This window comes from Vespula vulgaris, chromosome 24 (assembly GCF_905475345.1).
Source record: "Vespula vulgaris chromosome 24, iyVesVulg1.1, whole genome shotgun sequence".
Taxonomy (NCBI): Eukaryota; Metazoa; Arthropoda; class Insecta; order Hymenoptera; family Vespidae; genus Vespula; species Vespula vulgaris.
In genome coordinates this window covers 1,277,201-1,295,000 of record NC_066609.1, presented here as the reverse complement: position 1 = coordinate 1,295,000, position 17,800 = coordinate 1,277,201, and the positions used below count along the sequence as shown (strand labels likewise).

General features: G+C 26.4%; 5 protein-coding genes across 7 annotated transcripts in view; 4 read left to right on the top strand and 1 right to left on the bottom strand.

Annotated features, from left to right (window-relative positions):
* LOC127072252 (uncharacterized) overlaps nt 1-1,214 on the top strand; it is a 1,695-nt gene extending 481 nt beyond the window's left edge. The window contains exons 2-3 of the mRNA XM_051012542.1: nt 725-1,001; nt 1,123-1,214. Of these exons, the coding sequence (XP_050868499.1) occupies nt 725-1,001; nt 1,123-1,214 (369 nt within the window). The remainder of the gene's footprint in view (nt 1-724; nt 1,002-1,122) is intronic.
* Nucleotides 1,215-1,298: 84 nt separating this feature from the next.
* LOC127072257 (uncharacterized protein C14orf119) lies at nt 1,299-2,672 on the top strand. 2 transcript variants are annotated; one of them, XM_051012549.1, is made up of 2 exons: nt 1,299-1,433; nt 1,727-2,672. In XM_051012549.1, the coding sequence occupies exon 2, from the start codon at nt 1,735-1,737 to the stop codon at nt 2,077-2,079; it is 345 nt and encodes a 114-aa protein (XP_050868506.1). In that variant the 5' UTR covers nt 1,299-1,433; nt 1,727-1,734; the 3' UTR covers nt 2,080-2,672. The 2 variants fall into 2 exon arrangements, with proteins under 2 accessions (XP_050868506.1, XP_050868507.1); XM_051012550.1 differs by having other exon boundaries at nt 1,327-1,418.
* Nucleotides 2,673-2,727: 55 nt separating this feature from the next.
* Nucleotides 2,728-14,739, bottom strand: LOC127072255 (uncharacterized). Its single transcript, XM_051012546.1, has 15 exons — nt 14,600-14,739; nt 13,575-13,903; nt 13,352-13,517; nt 12,625-13,278; nt 11,201-12,541; nt 9,243-9,389; nt 8,549-9,128; nt 8,226-8,476; nt 7,601-8,134; nt 6,312-7,529; nt 5,722-6,231; nt 5,272-5,636; nt 3,601-5,189; nt 3,261-3,514; nt 2,728-3,143 (listed from the first exon to the last, which is right to left on the bottom strand). Exons 2-15 carry the CDS (start codon nt 13,739-13,741, stop codon nt 2,985-2,987), a joined length of 7,935 nt encoding a protein of 2,644 aa, XP_050868503.1. The 5' UTR covers nt 13,742-13,903; nt 14,600-14,739; the 3' UTR covers nt 2,728-2,984.
* On the top strand, nt 9,971-11,151 carry LOC127072259 (uncharacterized). Its single transcript, XM_051012551.1, has 4 exons — nt 9,971-10,088; nt 10,180-10,271; nt 10,339-10,789; nt 10,878-11,151. The coding sequence occupies exons 1-4, from the start codon at nt 10,055-10,057 to the stop codon at nt 11,072-11,074; spliced, it is 774 nt and encodes a 257-aa protein (XP_050868508.1). The 5' UTR covers nt 9,971-10,054; the 3' UTR covers nt 11,075-11,151.
* Nucleotides 14,275-17,745, top strand: LOC127072256 (RNA-binding protein 28-like). Of its 2 annotated transcripts, none has more exons than XM_051012548.1 (9): nt 14,275-14,293; nt 15,100-15,213; nt 15,282-15,646; nt 15,731-16,046; nt 16,131-16,299; nt 16,381-16,598; nt 16,684-16,833; nt 16,905-17,267; nt 17,361-17,745. In XM_051012548.1, the coding sequence occupies exons 2-9, from the start codon at nt 15,127-15,129 to the stop codon at nt 17,481-17,483; spliced, it is 1,791 nt and encodes a 596-aa protein (XP_050868505.1). In that variant the 5' UTR covers nt 14,275-14,293; nt 15,100-15,126; the 3' UTR covers nt 17,484-17,745. The 2 variants fall into 2 exon arrangements, with proteins under 2 accessions (XP_050868505.1, XP_050868504.1); XM_051012547.1 differs by lacking the exon at nt 14,275-14,293 and adding an exon at nt 14,867-15,008 and having other exon boundaries at nt 17,361-17,744.
* Nucleotides 17,746-17,800: the final 55 nt, after the last annotated feature.

Here is a 17,800-nt window from a genome sequence, read left to right as displayed (position 1 = left end):
AAAACTTGCATGATACGTTTTGTATCATATTTTAAAATTATATATATATATATAATTATAATTAAATTACATATTTTTATTTGTACAATTAACAATTTAAATTTATAGAAGCAATTTATTATAACATACGATTAAAATTTTATGTAATAAAAATCACGATTATTATTATTCATTCGTCACACTCTTCGTCGTCAAGGAGAAAATTTTTTTATAGGTTATGTAGAATCTAGATGGAAAACTCGTGCGATAATTTTCGTATAAAATTATAACAAACAAACAAAAAAAAGAACATCTAGAAATATAATCTACAATTATATATTATTATCAAATACATTTTAATTATTACAATTAAATAAATTATATTTATAAAATCGATCGATAATTGTAAATCATTCGTGTATATATAAGAATATTACAAATGTTCTCTTGGCTACCACTATAGAAATCTTTAACGCTTGCGCAATTCAAATATAACTTTCTTTTTTCTTTCTTATACACAACTAAACTTAAATCTAATAAGTCTTCTTCTTCTTCTTCTTCTTTCTACTATTTCCATCTTATGTACATAGAGATACATAATCCACGCGTTAATACATTAGTTCTTTCTTTTTCTTTTTTCTTTCTTTTTTTTCAGAATAAATAATTTCATGTGTCATTATTATTGTATATGTATGTATAAACAAAAGGTTTTTCTTTTTAACAAAATTATGAGAAACTTTTTCAGAGAATTGAATTTAAACGTTCGAAGGAAATAAAAGTGTTCATCATTGTATATACTGTCGTTAACGTGTCATATGATTTTGACATTTTAAATAAGATGAATTCATCTGGTATAAGTGTAAAAGTATTTCAAGATAATAAAAACATTTACGAAGATTATTGCGAATATTCGGATGTAAATGATTTAAATGACGTAACTTGTAATATACGAAGCATACAAAGGAAGATCAATGACTTCTTAACTCAACTTTTACAAGAGAATACATCGGCCGATAAAAAAAGTAATAATTTACGTTATTAAAGATAATCGAATAGTTTGATTTTATTTTTTTGTTTGTTTATTTCTTTCTTTATCTATTTATTTATTTTGTTCTTTAAATTATTATTTTGTACAAATTTTAGGTCACATGGTTGTGTCGGATACAGATTCAAACTCAACCGATGAAGATGTTGAAGTCGAGCCAAAGAAATGCAAGTTAATGAAATATACCTAATATATAGCGTAATAATAAATATATAAAAAATGTTTATTTTTATTAAAATATAATAACAAGTTTTTTGTACACCTCTCCTTCATTAGCTTGCCCTACCGTGGTGTACGTAACCTTTATCTTTGTACTTCGTCTGATCAAAATCACGTTTATAGAGATCACTCGAATTACTTTGACAAATTCGGTTAAAGACTTATAAAAAAAAAGGTTTATACATTACTGGTAATGTTTCTTATTAAGAGATAATGAAATAATATGTTTCTCGATTGAGATCAGTTTTCAATTTGTCAGATTTGTTTCTATCGTGTTGTATCGTTCGTATAACCTCTAGAAATGAATATATATATAGATAATGTCAATGGCAGTGCAATATCCTAACTTAAATGTTTATGTAGCTTAGTTTATTTTATTTTTGTTTTTTTATTGTTGTTGTTATTATTATATATCGTTATATTGTATTATCTGACAGATATTACAATAATAATCTGAGTGATATAGATATTTAATGTTTTCAGAATGAAATATGTCTACAATACTATCAAATGAATCCCAGATGAGATATGTGGTAGAATGGTTCAGGGAATGGTCAGAAATGCAGAGAGGAGATTTTTTAGAAATATTATTGGAACAATGTGGTTCTCCAGGTTTAGTCAATGGATTAGTACCTGGAATGGAAAACATGAGTTGTAAAGAAGGTTCGGATAGACCTCCGAGTTTATTTCAGTGTCGTGTGAAATTGTTCAGAGAGTGGAGTCAAAATTGGTCTCAACAAGAAAAAGATTCTTTGCTAGCTTCGATTAAAAGTATCGATGGGAAATTTGCTGGGAATTATGAACAAAGGTTATCCGCATTAATGGAAGAAAATTAAAAGATATGACTCCATGTCGAATTAAATTAATTTCACGTATTAAACATGTAGAAACTAAAATTTGATATTCAAAGGAATGAGAGATTTTATTTATGAGTTATTAAAATGTACTGTAGAATGATCATTGGAATTTCAATAGTAAGCTAATATGTTTAAATGTAAATGACGAAGAAAAAATTCGTCTTAAATTTTTCTTTAAACTTTTATAAATGATCGTTCATAATCCTCGCATTGAATTATTACATAAAAAAAAAAAAGAAAAATTATTATTATTCATGCTTTTATACATGAATTTAACATGTTTTCAAGAAAATTTCATAGTTGTGCAGAATGTGTTAGCATATTTTTAAATAATTGCAACTGTTGTTTCTTTATCATAAGAATATTTATAAACAATCTGTATGTGAGCGTTATAAAAGATATTGTTGTATCAGCAATTAATGATAATAATTTTTAATTTAAACTATAGTCTTTGAATAATCAATTGTTATAGATATATATACATTCCATATTGTCAGTATTTACATTGTATGTATTTGGATGTGTGTCATTAAATATATTAAGAAAATACATATCGTTTTTGTTAAATAAACTTTAATGAATTGTTTGGAAGAAAATCTTCGAATATACAATCAATTTTGTTGTTATTATTGATGAAAACCCTAAATTTAGTTTATATACAAGTAATATATTATACATCATATCTCTTCTTTATATTTACACATGCTTTAATAATATTAAAAAATATAAATATTATAGTATACTTATTCACATTACATACAATGTAACAAATTATTAATATATGTGTTACTAGAAAAAGTAATTCATACCGTTCCAACTTACCAATTCCATTAACAAATTATATTTTTTATGATTACTATCTATTGCATATTTTTATGTCCTTTTTATAAACGTTGTAACCATTTTGTACAAATATTTTTAATAGCAGTTTGTCCAAGACGATCAGACTCTTTTAAAATCTTTCTTATGTCTTGAGCTCTTGAATATTTAACAGCAAGAAGATAGGCAGCTTTTAATTGTTTACTTTCGATGTATGCACTTATCTAAAAAAAAAAGAAAAAGAAAAAAAAGTCAGAAAGAAAAAAAAAAGTGAAAAAGCTTATTGAATACTCTTACTCATGATTTATACTAAAATACAAATCAAAAAAGATCTCTCTTACTTTAAGTTCTATGTCTGTTATTAATCTAATCAGTACATCTATCTGATCTTTCAAAATTTGTTCGGAATGATTGTATGACCGCTGAAGGATCAACTTTATACAATGTGTGAGTACGTGATCACATATAACGTGGGTATTAGATGCTCCAGAACTACGACAGCACTTTATTAATTGCTCTACAGCAGTAACATTATCTTTTAAAGCTAATATATGTCCTGCTAAAGAATATACTTTTTGTGGTGGAAGATTATAGTCTATAACAAAAATTACATTATATGCAATATTATCATAAAAAATAATTTAGATATTATATATATATTATATAGGATTAAATTATAACCTTGCATAATTCTGAATGCTATACCAAATCCTTCTTCAATGTCACGTCCACAAAGAATTGCTAAAACAGCCAAGTGCGTTTTTTGTTGCTGATTACCAAATAAAGTAGGTAATTCAGAATTACAAGTAGCATCAGATTCTATGTCTGGAAAAAGGCTTAAAAATTCATTCGGTGATCTTCCTTCTTTCTCAGCATTTCCCAAAAACTTTGCTATTTCCATTTGTCTACTTATCGTATTTATATGCTTATCTATTTCAGAAGGCTCCATTTCCATAGTAAGAACATCATGATTACTATAATAGGAACTTGTACTCCTTCTTCTCTTTTTGCTAAAATCTCCAATATGTAATTCAGATTCTAAATGTTTTTGTGCATCGATCAATAGATGCATTCTGTTGCATAAATCCATATAAGTAGTAGCTTGATTAGTATAAAAGCGAATACATGTCATGGATGCTCTTATACAATCTTTCATAAAAAGTTGAAGTTGATATAAAATATACAAGGATTGTTTCTTTTCTAAACAATGGCAAACGTATATTAAATATTTTTTCCAAAGTAACAAACTTGGATCTTTGGTTTTCATAGCTTCTTGTAATTTCTCCGCGTTTCCAGTTTTTAAACAGTACATATAAACAGCGGTAAAAAATAATTCTGGCTCTAAATCGTTTTCTAAAATATAATTAAGACATTTTTCGAATTCTTCGTGCTTCAAATAAAACTCTAATATCGAATTATAACTTCCATATGTAAGTAAATAATACAAGCTCTCCTTGTAATAAATATTTTCCTCAAATGTATGTACGTGTTTTATTGTTAATTGTCCTTGACTTATAGCTTTTAAATTATTAATGACAGATAATATTTCTGGTATTCTATCTACCTTCTGATGAGAATGAAATAGATAATAACTGTTTGTATTTGAATTATCTAATATTTGTAAAATTTCTGTTAACAAGGGTGGATCCTTTAATGGACGATTTTTTACGCATTCACTTTTCTTTTGACTAGGTGAATTTTTTTCTTCAAATGCATGTGATTTTATTTTGTTTGAGATAATTTTGGTTTCGTCTAAATTTTCCACATGTTTGAAAGCCAATTCCCTTGGATGAGATAACATTTCCCAACCATCAGTATCATCCTGAATGACCTTGTCCAAACAATGAAGAAATTTCTCTCGTGCTTGTTCAAAATATCCCACTTTTAAACAAGCTTTACCCCAAGCTGCCCATACACCTTGCGTATCCAGTCCTGATTTAGTACTAACATCCAATGCTAATGTCCATTGTTCTTTTTCAGTAAGTAAATCTCTTAATTTTCTTAAAGCATGTTCATCCATATTATCCGAAGGTATAAGTGACAAACAATCAGAATGAATAAGAGTTGTGATAAGATCTATTTGTGACAGAAAACGATCACAGTGAGCTAATCCTGTATTGAAACCTAATTTAGCACATTTCACTTTTGCTGCAACCAACAATGATTTTATCATCTTGATAATCACAATGTGATCTACTTCAGGATTTACTTCGCCATCATTAACTGGATATAACAATTGTTTCATTTCATCACATCGATCGAGTAGAAAACTGTATCAATCAATATATTATATTACTCTATAAATATACTTCAATGTTTAAATATATATATATACATATTATGAATAAATACCTTGTGTATGCTTTGTGATCCGAATGTAAATTCAGAATAGCTAAACATAAGGAAATGCTAGGAGCGTATTCGAATGAAAATTCTTCCCTAATAGTTTTATTATGTGCTTCATCTTTCGTCAATCTCCAGTAATCCAATGCTTCACTATTCGGTGTAGATGCAGTTCCTTGCATCATATGCATTTGCAGAGTAGTCTGACATTTACAATCTTCACAAACACGTACAGGTACAGAATTTGGATATCCAGGAACTTGCATACGACTTTGAGAACAAACAGCACAAACTACACGACCACATCTCCGGCAATGATGCCTTCTATTAAACATTGAGAATATCACTGTTTTACAACAGCTACATTCTCTAGCCTATAACAATTATTATAAATAATATTAATATCTATTCCAACATATTAAGTACAAGAAACTTTACAACTTTACGCTTTTGAAATACCTTGTCATTAGGAATCCATTCTTCTTTTGTCGGTACCTTAGAAGGCATGATAAATTCATTACTTTCATTTTCCGAATTAGAGTCTTGTATACTCTTTGATTTATTATCAATATCATCACGTTGTAATGAAACTCTAAAGTCTAATGCTTTTTTACTATAAAACCTTATAATCTTATCAAATTCAGTTATCGATATACCTGTATCTTGTAAATCGATGTAGACGATATTTAATATTTTTTGAAGAGTTTCAAACTTACAATTCATTAATAATTGTTCTAACATTAGAACTGGATCCTTTATAAGATGAATATATAACGATCTTTCTTTATCTTTTAATTCTCTCAAAATATCTATACCAATCAAAGTTCTTTTGTATTTAATGATTTCTGTTTTTTTGCAATGTTGTAATAAATAATTAACGAGAAAGGATAGTGCACTGGTGGATTCAACTTTTTTTAGTACGACTTTACATATTTTCACTGAATGATTATGCGGTAAAGATTGAAGAAGCTGTAACAAAAATTTTATGTTTATCTTATAAATAATAATTTAAAAAAAAAAAGTTTTTTATATTGATAATTTGAATATACCTTCAAAGCTTGTTTAAAATCTTGTCTTTCATTTTTTAATAAACCGATTAAAAAATCTTGTGCAACAGAGGATTGTGCTTCTAATGTAAAAGATTGACACTCTAGCCATTCTAAACATAATTCAAACTTGTCTACACTTATCAAAGATTGCATTATATCAAATGGATCAATTCTATTGGTACAATACGCAACATCGTACCATGTATTATTATATTTGTTTGCACAATATGGTAACATTTTTCGAAAAATTGTTATTCTCCGTAATATTTCTTTCATTTGAAGTTTACAATGTAAAGGTAATTTGTTACTGTCCGAATGATGCAGTACATGAATCAAAATACACTCGCATACATAGGCCTGCCATTTGCTAATATTGTTTAATACCATTTGTGCTAAAATATGTATATCATTAATTTGATATAAATATTCTAATATTTGTGGATTTATCGTATTTTCTTGTTCGGATGTTAAACAACTTAAAACTTTATCCTTAAAGTGTCGTACTTCAAAAGTTTTGACAATATTATTATCCGATAGAGAATCTATAACATTCAAACAATCTTCCCATTTTTTATTTTTCCATGCTTCTTTAAACCAATTCCATAATTTGTTTGTTGGTACTGTTTCATGGATACCGGTATATGTTTCATTTCCGTTGAAGAAACATTTCAATTGATTTATCCAAGAGGAATTCAAAAAATTCTCCAAACAGGCAATACGTCGTAGATTATTGCAATTTTTATCTAAAATAGTTGGACGTTTGTTTTGCATTTTTTGTACTAAGTAAGAAAGAATCCAGCTATGACCTTCTAAATATTGTAACAAATTATCCTTAATCAATAATTTTTCACGAATAAATACTTCTTCATTATCATCATTTTGACAATTCTGTATAGAAAGTTGACAACTATCTGCATATTTCAATAATATTTCATAAGAGTAATGAGCAGATTTATACTCGATTATCACATCTTCATTTTCGAATTGGAAGTAATCATTTATAAAAAACATATTTTCTTTCAAACTACTAGCATGTTCATTTTGCTTATCTAGAGACAACAAATTCTGATATTGTTCTACAAGATGTGGTAATATTATTTTCGTTTCTTCTTGTAATTTCTTAACATCGTTGATGTGATAATTCTTTTGTAAATAATAATCTAAATATTCCTTCGCTGCTTCATTCAAATTTTTGCTTAATGTGGTTGATTCAAACACCTATAATATTATAAATTAAACAGATATAAAAAGAGTAATTTATCGAATTAAAATAAAAAGGAGATACTTACACGTATTTGTGGTGTTTCGTTATATTCATTAGCCATAGCAAAAATAACTCTTGGATCGTGTACTAAGTCTAAATCTTGCCATGCTGGCTCATTAAGTTCTATAATTGATGATAATGATATTTCATTTAATGAAAGACCACTAAGTAACTTGGAGCGAAGAGTATAAAGAGTTACGAAACCTAGATCACCAATTACATAACCAATTGACATTAAGGAAACTGTATGCTTTAAAGTATTAAAAGGATAATTGTTAGCCCAAATAACGAGCATTGCATGTATGAACATAACATTCCAAGTATTTAAGAAAAATGTTAATGTCTCATCTCCGACAGATAATTCGCTAAGATCCAACATTGCAAGACGTGATGTTTTCTTCAATATAGTTTGAATGTTGACATGTTTGGAAAGATCGTTCAAACATGCGTAAGATAAATTAGATTTCATTGAATTTAAAGCGTATAATGCTTGTAAAAGTTCCATCAATATCTCTGAGATACATTGATTAGGACTACTTGATGCACAATTTTTTGTATCCTGTTAAAAATGCAATTGACAAGAGCATAAATAAAATTGAATAATAGATAGATTGAATAATATCAGATATTTTTATATTCTTCATACTTACAGATACATCAAAATTTCCATTTAATATTATACATCCAAAATTAGTATTGTCGTTCTCAGATGTGTTATTATGATAATATGGAAATATTGGGCAAGTACTTATAAGAATGTTGTATACTAAATCTACTTTTAATTTTCTAGCAATGTGCTCAAGATTTTCAGGTTCGACATTTTTATTAAAAAGATGATAACTAAAATACCTGTGAAGAGGTATATTTAACAATCTAGTTGCTGTTAACAATTCTGTATTATCTAAAATAAAGAAAGATGATTAAATTGGTATTATGAAGAAAAAGGAAAAAAAAAAAAAGAAAAGAAAAGTACCTGTATTAATTGGAGCAATTGCTTTTAAATGTTGTAAATGGAATTGTAAATTTTGTAAATAATTCTTATTATTATTGCAACTTGTAATTATTTTTTGTATTATTTTTAATTCTTTAAATTCAACACTGTTCTTAGTATGCTCGTCATCGACTATTTGTTTTTGCGATTGTTTAAATTCACTGTATCCACTCATAATATTTGTCCATAATTCATTCATTTCTTTCCATTCTTCAACAGACAGTGGTATCGTAACATTAGATAATAAATTTGTCACAGGTATATCTTTCTTGTTCTCATGTAATAGTTGAAAAACTTGATGAAACAAACGACTATGCTCAGTGTTATTCAATGGTTTACATAATGTCACATATTTCATAGCAACATCACAAAGACTCTGTGAAATTGGATAGGTTTTGCCCATAGTTAAAGCTAAATCCAATACGCTTAAAGTTAATATTTTGTTGTTGTTAAGATTTGGTTTTAACATTCTCATATGTGTTTCTTGTGAAGCTATGAACGTTTCAAGTTGATTGGTATATCTGGAGGAATGCATAGCTTCTTGTGCAACTAATCTTATGGTCTGTAAGAATGATTACGCGATCATTCGATGATTAAAATATCATTTTGTAAATAAAATTTAAGAGTTATAAAATAGTTCATCTAAAAAACTTAATTACAACAATCCTCACGTTACCTCCAATGCAGAAGATTTGATATTTTTTTTTGAAGTATTTGCTGTTATCGAAGGACATATCAAATTCAACATTTCTTGCTTAAAATGTTTTAGTGCTTGTGAAAATCGAATTTCACTATAAAGTGCAGTATTTTCCATATTGAACATCTGTTAAAACAATAAAGATATCATTAATATAAGTTTACTAAACAAAGACACATGGAAAGAGCATTTATCGTTATAGGAATAATAAGTTGTTATATTTTTAATAACTTAGCTTTTGTTGTTAAGTATCAATTTCGTAACAATACGATAATATAATGTTCGATGTTAAAAAATATTATTATCATTTATATTCGTATTATAAATTATAGGTAAATTCAAAAAATGAGGAAGTATTTGAAATAAGTTCGTATGATAATTATTATGATGATATAAATGAAAATGAAATGATCAAAGTTAATGATTTCTTTGATCCACACGTATTAAAAAGAGATAAAAATAAATATAAACCCTTACATTCTTATGTAAAACAATATAATCAACGTGTCGCTAAAAGCAAAATGCAGATACCCGATACATTTTCTTATTCTCAATTGAATAATGAACAAATATTAAATTTATTCCAAGAAGAAGAACCACATATTGCTGGATTTAAAAATGAAATAAATAAAGTATAAATATTTGTTTTTTTTTTTAAATATAATACTCTAAATGTAAAAAATGCAGTACAATATACAGAGAACTATTATATTATTTACTAGTATTATTTAGAAATTTCAACAAAGAAGAACGTAAAATTGCTACCAAGAAGAAGAAATGCTTTCAATTTTATGAAACTAACACGTGCTTCAACACCATCATTTAGTAAGCAGATTTATAATAGTTAAACCAAAATTATCATTTCCAGTATTGAAGACAAATCCATATATTTATAGAATTATTTACAAATGTATAGAAAATGAAAAAGTCTCCAGGGATAAACATAATGAACCAAATCATGATAATATACCTGAAAATTATAGAAAATTTAATTTACTACAGAACTCTGTAAGAAAAAATTATGATATTCTTAAGATAAAAAAAGAATATAAAATAGATTGTATTCTTTAAATAGAATTCTCAAGAAGAAGAGTCACCTTTCTTAAGAATAAGTATAGAAGAAATTAACAAATATATAAATTTAAGTACGACCATGGAAGACACAATGGAGCCTACAGATGAAGACGATTACGATTATGATGCTTTTAAAATGGAATATGAACAACAATTTAAAAAAGATAAAAAATTAAGCGACAAATTACATTACACTCATACAGAGAAACAAATGACAGAAGAACAAATTATCAAAAAACCAATTGAAAAAGTTACAGATACTACAGAAAATTGTACAAAGGAAGATATGGATTATTTTGGTTTTAAAGCGATAAAATGTTTAATATACAACTACCAACATGTAAAAGACACAACGGAAGCAAAAAGAACATTATCAAAAATGTGGCTAATGGTCAAAGTATGGCTGTGCATTTATGTTTGTATTGCAATTCCATGTTGGTGCCAAAGAGGAAGTTATTTATTTTATATACACCGAATTATTTTTAAGTATATGCCAAGAAAATAAACAACTAATATTTTATACTTTTTTTTATATAATAGGATGGTGTTGTTGGTGGCTTCGTTGTAAAATGTTCTTTCCCAGAAAAAGAATAATATTTGTAAAACAGTATTACATGCGAAATCCTCCAGGTATTCTAATACCCAAACTTTCTAAAAAAAAACCGATTAAATACGAACCGTCTGAATATGAACAAGACATGTATGAAAAACTTGAAGCTGCAATAAGAAATATATAATACAAATAACTACAACTGCAGGTATATGTATAATGCGTATAATGATATATAAAAACTTTATGAAATAAGTAGTAATGTTAGTTTAAATGAATAAATAAATAAATAAGTAAATAAGTATAAAAATACCTCTATAACTTCTTGCGCTTTCTCATAATCATTTTTCCACAAACATTGGATAACTAAGCTTTCTTTTGATGACAGCATTAAATTAATAAGAAATATTGGCTGATCTGCATCTTTTACAATGAAATTATCTGAAATAGTTATATTTTTTGACTGATTCCATTCATTAATATTATCAGCAATAATTTCTGCTTCTGAGCTACTATCAGTTTTTATTTTCGTATCGTCCGAATCGCTACTATGATTTCGATAAAAAACGATATCATTGAGTCTCTCTTCTGGATATATTATATTTTTTTTTAATAAAGTACCAGAATTAATTTCAATCGTAAAGTTTTCAGGCAAGCCTACGTTTTTAATAAAATAAGAATTTGTGTGAAGATCCAATCTCCATTTTGCATCAGCTAATAATTTTACTAAATTAGATATCTTTGGACTTAATTCATTTAATTCTTCTGCATATGTTGCATCATTTCTAAGTTTTCTCATTTCAATCTCTGTAGCTGTAATACTATTTTTTAAATAATATAATAATTCTCGAACAGCATATTTATTACAAATAAAATTCACATTGTGGTATTTCATTGATCTATGAGTAAATGGTTGCTTTTCATTTAGCACAGGATTATGATCTTGTGATTTATTGTCACTATGACAGAAGTCACCGTAGCTTAAGAAAAGCAAAGAAAATATATTTTCCATTGTCTCCAATCTCAAAGAAAATGGCAATAAAGTACACAAATAAGATTCCATGTCGAGTAAATATTTTGTGATATTCTGATATTTTGCATCATAAGTTTTACAAAGTAAAATTGCTCTTAATGCATTTACCATACTACAATAAGCTTGAAAAATATTTTCAGATTCTGCAGTATCTTGTAATAGTTTTTTAATTTGATCATGATCTATTTCATGTATATTTGTAGCTTCTTTCAATAATGAAAGTACTGTACAATTTTCCAGAAGATACAACATACGTTTTAATGGTATTGCATTTACAATACATACTGATTCTATACCATCTTGACTTTCTTTTATAGCTTCTGGATCTTTTAGATTCATAATCCAATTTATTATTTCGATATAGGTCTTTAATGTAATATTTAATTTGTGGAAAGTATGATCAGTAAAAACACTAAGATTACAATTTTCTAATAAAAATTTCAGGACTTCATATACAATGGCACTGTCTGTCCAATTTTGCAAATCGTCAGTATTTTCTTCCGAACAGTGATGTAAAAATTTTAATAACAATATTATCCAAAAGTGTTTTAGAGGAGGATATGACAATATCATAGAAACTTCATTATAATTGCCAGTTATTAAGAAAGTATAACAGATATTCTGAAAAAAAAAACAAACTTATTTTGACACTAGCAAACAATGTTGTTTAATTAATTTTTAACAATATTACAATTCGAACTTACTAATATATCTGTTAACCAATGTGATTTCTGTGTTATTATTCTTCTAAGTATTTCTATTTCATTTAACATCATAATATTATCATTATTTGTATATTTAAATATAGCATTGCATATTCTGATGGCATCTTCTATAGTATTACCAGATTTTGAATGCCCATATAACTCATTCATACATAAGTTCCATTCATCAATAAATGTCATATCCTTTCTAGAGTATAATGCCAATTCTACATCTTTAATACTATCTGTTTTCAACAGTATAGGACATAACCATTTAAAAAATTCAGTCTTTTTAGATTCAGTCAAAATCATCTTAGATAGAATACACAAGAATGTTCCTAAATATTCGTTATTAAGCATTATTTTATTTCGAATTAAAGATATATCATAATCCTTATTTATAAGAGAGCTTTCATTAGATATCATAAATTCCATAATTTCTTTCAATGTAGTTAAATAGAAATCTAATAATCCATTAGGAAAAATAGAAATACTAAATGAATATAAACAGCACATATTAATAATATGACATGCTATTATAGGATTTTCTATTAAATATGTTTTTAAAAATGACAAAGTCGGCTGAGAAAAATCATTAACAATTTGAGGAGAAACAGCTTTCATATTTACATCGGAACAATATAATAACAGCTCCTGCGAAAAATATAGATGTAAATAATATATAATAGATAGTTTTAGATAGATAATTATTATATGGTAGACAGACCTCTACTACAGTTTGAGGTATATCGTCTATTAAATCCATAGCAATTTGAAAATCTATGCTATTAAAGTCTATTGAAATATTTTTATTGTGACAAAATTTATCTGGGAAAAGTTTGCATAATAATAAATATTCGATCCATCGAAAGTTATTTTCCTTTTTCATACCACTAAAATAATATCAAGGATTAATATCTTATATTATTTATTTCTATCTTTATACTTACATGTCAATTTTAACTACAGATTTGAAATCTATATTATGAATCATATCTGTACTTTGTTCAGAACAAATATTATGATGATGATAACTTCGAAATATTTCATATGCTGTGTACCATAATTTGGATGATATACACTTTTGTATTTCAAAAACTTGCATTTCTTTTGACATTTTTCTGAAGATAAATTTTACACTTTTCTTTGTATAATCACTTTTCTTTTCAATACATCAAAAATTATAGGTTATGAAATAACACATCAGTCTCGACGATCCTCATCAAAGCTGCTCATCACTACTAACTGATTTCAGCGACGCATACGAACAAAATATGAACTAAAAACAAAGGAAACATTTATTTATTGTATCGGTATATAAACTTCTATAGGTAACAAACCTTTTACGCGTAACCTAATAATTGAATTAGTATATAACAGAAATTTTTACATCTAGTAAAAATAACAGTGCATTTGATAAAAGCAAAAAAAGAAAAAAACCATATGCTAGATTATATTTCTCTGAAAATAGATTAATTGAGAAGTTTTAATTGTACGAACTTCATATCTTTTGTTTCTAGTTAATTACTCAAATGTTCTATTCATGTTCTATTCAGTATTCTACTTATTATGACAAATAGAATTTTTCAGTGCGTTTCTCTAAGAAATTTTTTTTAGAATTCTATTATATTTGATCTATTTATCTACTGAAGTATGATTAATATAAAACGTAAGTACTTTAATATTTCAATTAACTACTTTAATTGAGACGTAAAATGTTTAACCGGATTTACTATTGTTTAAATAATAGTTTATTTAATTAATTTTCATATCGTTTAAATACATCTAAAATTATCAAAAGTACACTATTTAAATAATAATTTAATTCTATTTTATATTTAACGCTATGTTTCGCGCTAAGAAATATTTAAATAAATGCGCTATTGTTTAAATATTAAATTATTATACTCCGCTAGCGTTTGAAATTATTTAAATAATTCTAAAATATTCGAAAGTATAATTTATTTAAGCTTACCCGTTTGAAGAGAGAGCACCTCGGTGTGTATTCCTCGGAGTACAAAGATAAACTAATTCGGTAATCGTCAAAGTCAGTCTAGAAGTTCGTTTTTGTTGATATTATATGAAGGCAATGCCTTTCTCTAATTTATGTTATTGTTATTATCGAACAAAATATATATTCCAATAAAGCTGTTTATAGATATAATCGTTCTCGATAGATGGCACTGTTATTTATCTTATTGCCAATGACGTCATTTTTGTATCGATCGTCGATAAAATGTCAGCATTCTATAACCAAAATTAGTTAAAAAACACACGTGTTGTTTTAATAGTAATGTACAATTCAAAACTTCAAAATTTTAACAAAATATTATATATTTCATTTTTTAAAACTTACCTATAATATTTCCTGCTTTTTTTAACGTGTAAGTTATTTAAAATACAGAATAATTTTAGAATATATTAGTATGAATTTTAATCTAACCTTACATTACTTACGTACTTATTTTTTATTAGTTATTCTAAACCATAGCAACTAGAAATATGAATTCGTTAAAGAATAAAGATATTTATAAACAAAAAAGACGGAAGAAAAGAGCAAGAATAATAATAAGAAATTTGCCATTTCAAGTAAGTTATGTTGTACTTATAAAATGTGATGATATTGTTTTCTAACCTTTTGTCTTTTATCTTTTTAGATCACACAGGATAGTTTAAAAGATTATTTTGGTAAATATGGAAAAATTGAAGAAGTAAAAATATTAATTAAAGCTGATGGAAAACCTGTTGGTTGTGGATTTATTCAATTCGAGCAAGTACAAAGTGCAGCAAAAGCAATACATTATGCAAACTTAAAGCCACTTCAAGGTAGATCTATTGTAGTTGATTGGGCAATACCTAAACATAAATTTAATAAAAATAAAGCAGAAGATATAAAAGATGAAAATAATGTTGATGTTACCATTAAGAAAGAACCAGATGAATATGATGATGATGATAAATCGATAGTACAACCTATAGAAAAAATAAACCTATCAAATAATTCGAATGATAATATGGATGTGTAAGTAACTGTTAATTCTTATAAATGAATGCAGATAAGTTATTTATGGAAAATGTATTACAAATTATTAATTAAAATTTATAGCTCAGATAAGGAAGATGAAGAGGATATGGAAGATTTATCAAAGGAGGGATACCAAGATATAAAAGATGAAGAAGTGATAGAAGAATTCTTGGAAGACAAAATAAATGACGAAGATGAAAATATGAAAAAGAATTCAAAATGTATTTCCAATGATGTTCACGAAGGAAAAACTGTATTTTTGAAAAACGTACCATTTTCTGTGAAAAATGAAGAACTTAAAAAATATATGGAACAATTCGGTCCAGTTTATTATGCTCTTATTTGCGTAGACTCTTTAACGGAGCATTCTAAAGGAACAGCTTTCGTTAAATTTAAGGTAATGAATTTGTATGTATTATTATTATTAATGAATTATTAATAACATAATGCATACAATTTGGAATTCATGTTTTTTTGTCAGAATATAGAAGATGCTGAAAAATGCTTATCAGCGGGAACAGAACTACGTTTACGTGATGCTATTCTCGAAGCACATAGAGCTCTTCATAAAAATGATATTACGAATAAAAATAATCTGAAACATCAAAAAGAGAAAGATTCGAGGAATTTATATCTTGTAAAAGAAGGAGGTACATATATATATTTAAATGAAAAAAATCTAAGAAACAATCTAGTAATGTTATTATAAAAATCAATTAAAATATTTTCAGTGATAATGGCTGGAAGTCCAGCTGCGGTAGGTGTATCAGCTACAGATATGGCAAAACGATTACAACTTGAACGTTGGAAATCTCAAATACTGCGTAATTTAAACATGTTTGTTTCAAGGGTACGCCTAGTGGTTCAAAATTTGCCAGCATCATTGGATGATGTTAAACTTAGATTAATTTTTAAAAAATATAGTGGTACTAAGGCAATTATTAGAGAGGTATATATGTTTATATTTAAATTTATATATTTTAGTAAATAAGAATCTACATTTATATTACTATTATATATATATATATTTATAGGCAAGAATTATGCGTGATTTAAAAAATATAGATTCGAAGGGTGTAGGAAGGTCTAAAGAATATGGATTCGTAACATTCACCAAACACGAAGATGCTCTCAAAGCTTTACGAGCTATAAATAATAATCCAAATATTTTTAGTCCGCACAAGGTAAACTTCGATGAATTATCTTCATTAAAATAAAAATCTTTTGTTATATTTAATAATGTAATTTTTATTAGAGGCCGATAGTTGCCTTTTCAATAGAAAATCGTATCATGGTGAATGCCAAACAAAGAAGAATTCAAAAGAGTCAAGCACGGAATCCACTTTATTCAGGAAATAAAGATCAGAAACAAAATAAAAATGTCAATAAAATGCACTCGATAGAAGAAACGAAAATTGAAGATAAGAATGAATTGGAAAATGACAAAAAATCTTTCTCAGGTGTTAAAAGTAAACCTGGAGAAACGAAGATTAGATCAAAATTCAATTTGAAAAATCAAGGTATCCTGCACAGTAAAATAATAAAGAAAGAAAAAAAGGCAGCAAAACACGATCACAGTAGAAAAACAAAATTGGAAAAAGCAAAGAAAGAGTTGAAGGTAAAGATCCATCATAATCGTATTTTTTTGTTTGTTTGTATTTTTATTTTTTTGCAATGATATATTCATAGTATTCTTATCTTGTGTTTTTAGACTAAGCAAGTTACTAAAAAAGCTGATGCGGAAGAAGCAAACTTCAATAAACTCGTAAACAGTTATAAAAGTAAATTATTAGCATTAGGTCCAACCAGATCAAAATGGTACGACACTTTATAAGAAAAAGATGAAGAAAAATTTTAATTTTTTAAATCATATTTAAGTAAATAATTAAGACATTCATGTAATAACTTCTGTCCATTTTAATGTTTAACTTCTAATATTTATCACTGATGAATCAAGGTAATATGTACGAAATTGATTAATCAAGATAATATGTACGAAAAAATGTAATATTTTAATATTGATTTCAAAAACAGTGATATTGAGATTACTCGATTTATCCAAGTTATTAATCATTGATCGAATGACAAAATATCAATAAAAAAATTTATATTAAAATTTGACTCAATCTTTTAAAATATCATAAATGACCT

What these genes read in the sequence shown, in the direction of transcription:
- LOC127072259 (XM_051012551.1), top strand. Translation starts at nt 10,055, where the DNA reads ATGAAACTAACACGTGCTTCAACACCATCATTTA. An exon ending in TTAATTTACTACAGAACTCT is followed by an intron (nt 10,272 to 10,338) that starts GTAAGAAAAAAT and finishes TTCTTTAAATAG; the next exon opens with AATTCTCAAGAAGAAGAGTC. An exon ending in ATGTTGGTGCCAAAGAGGAA is followed by an intron (nt 10,790 to 10,877) that starts GTTATTTATTTT and finishes TTTATATAATAG; the next exon opens with GATGGTGTTGTTGGTGGCTT.
- LOC127072257 (XM_051012549.1), top strand. Translation starts at nt 1,735, where the DNA reads ATGTCTACAATACTATCAAATGAATCCCAGATGAGATATGTGGTAGAA.
- LOC127072255 (XM_051012546.1), bottom strand. Translation starts at nt 13,741, where the DNA reads ATGTCAAAAGAAATGCAAGTTTTTGAAATACAAAAGTGTATATCATCC. An exon ending in TCAAATCTTCTGCATTGGAG is followed by an intron (nt 9,129 to 9,242) that starts GTAACGTGAGGA and finishes TCATTCTTACAG; the next exon opens with ACCATAAGATTAGTTGCACA. An exon ending in ATGGAAATTTTGATGTATCT is followed by an intron (nt 8,135 to 8,225) that starts GTAAGTATGAAG and finishes CATTTTTAACAG; the next exon opens with GATACAAAAAATTGTGCATC.
- LOC127072256 (XM_051012548.1), top strand. Translation starts at nt 15,127, where the DNA reads ATGAATTCGTTAAAGAATAAAGATATTTATAAACAAAAAAGACGGAAG. An exon ending in CAGCTTTCGTTAAATTTAAG is followed by an intron (nt 16,047 to 16,130) that starts GTAATGAATTTG and finishes TTTTTTTGTCAG; the next exon opens with AATATAGAAGATGCTGAAAA. An exon ending in AAGCAAAGAAAGAGTTGAAG is followed by an intron (nt 17,268 to 17,360) that starts GTAAAGATCCAT and finishes TTGTGTTTTTAG; the next exon opens with ACTAAGCAAGTTACTAAAAA.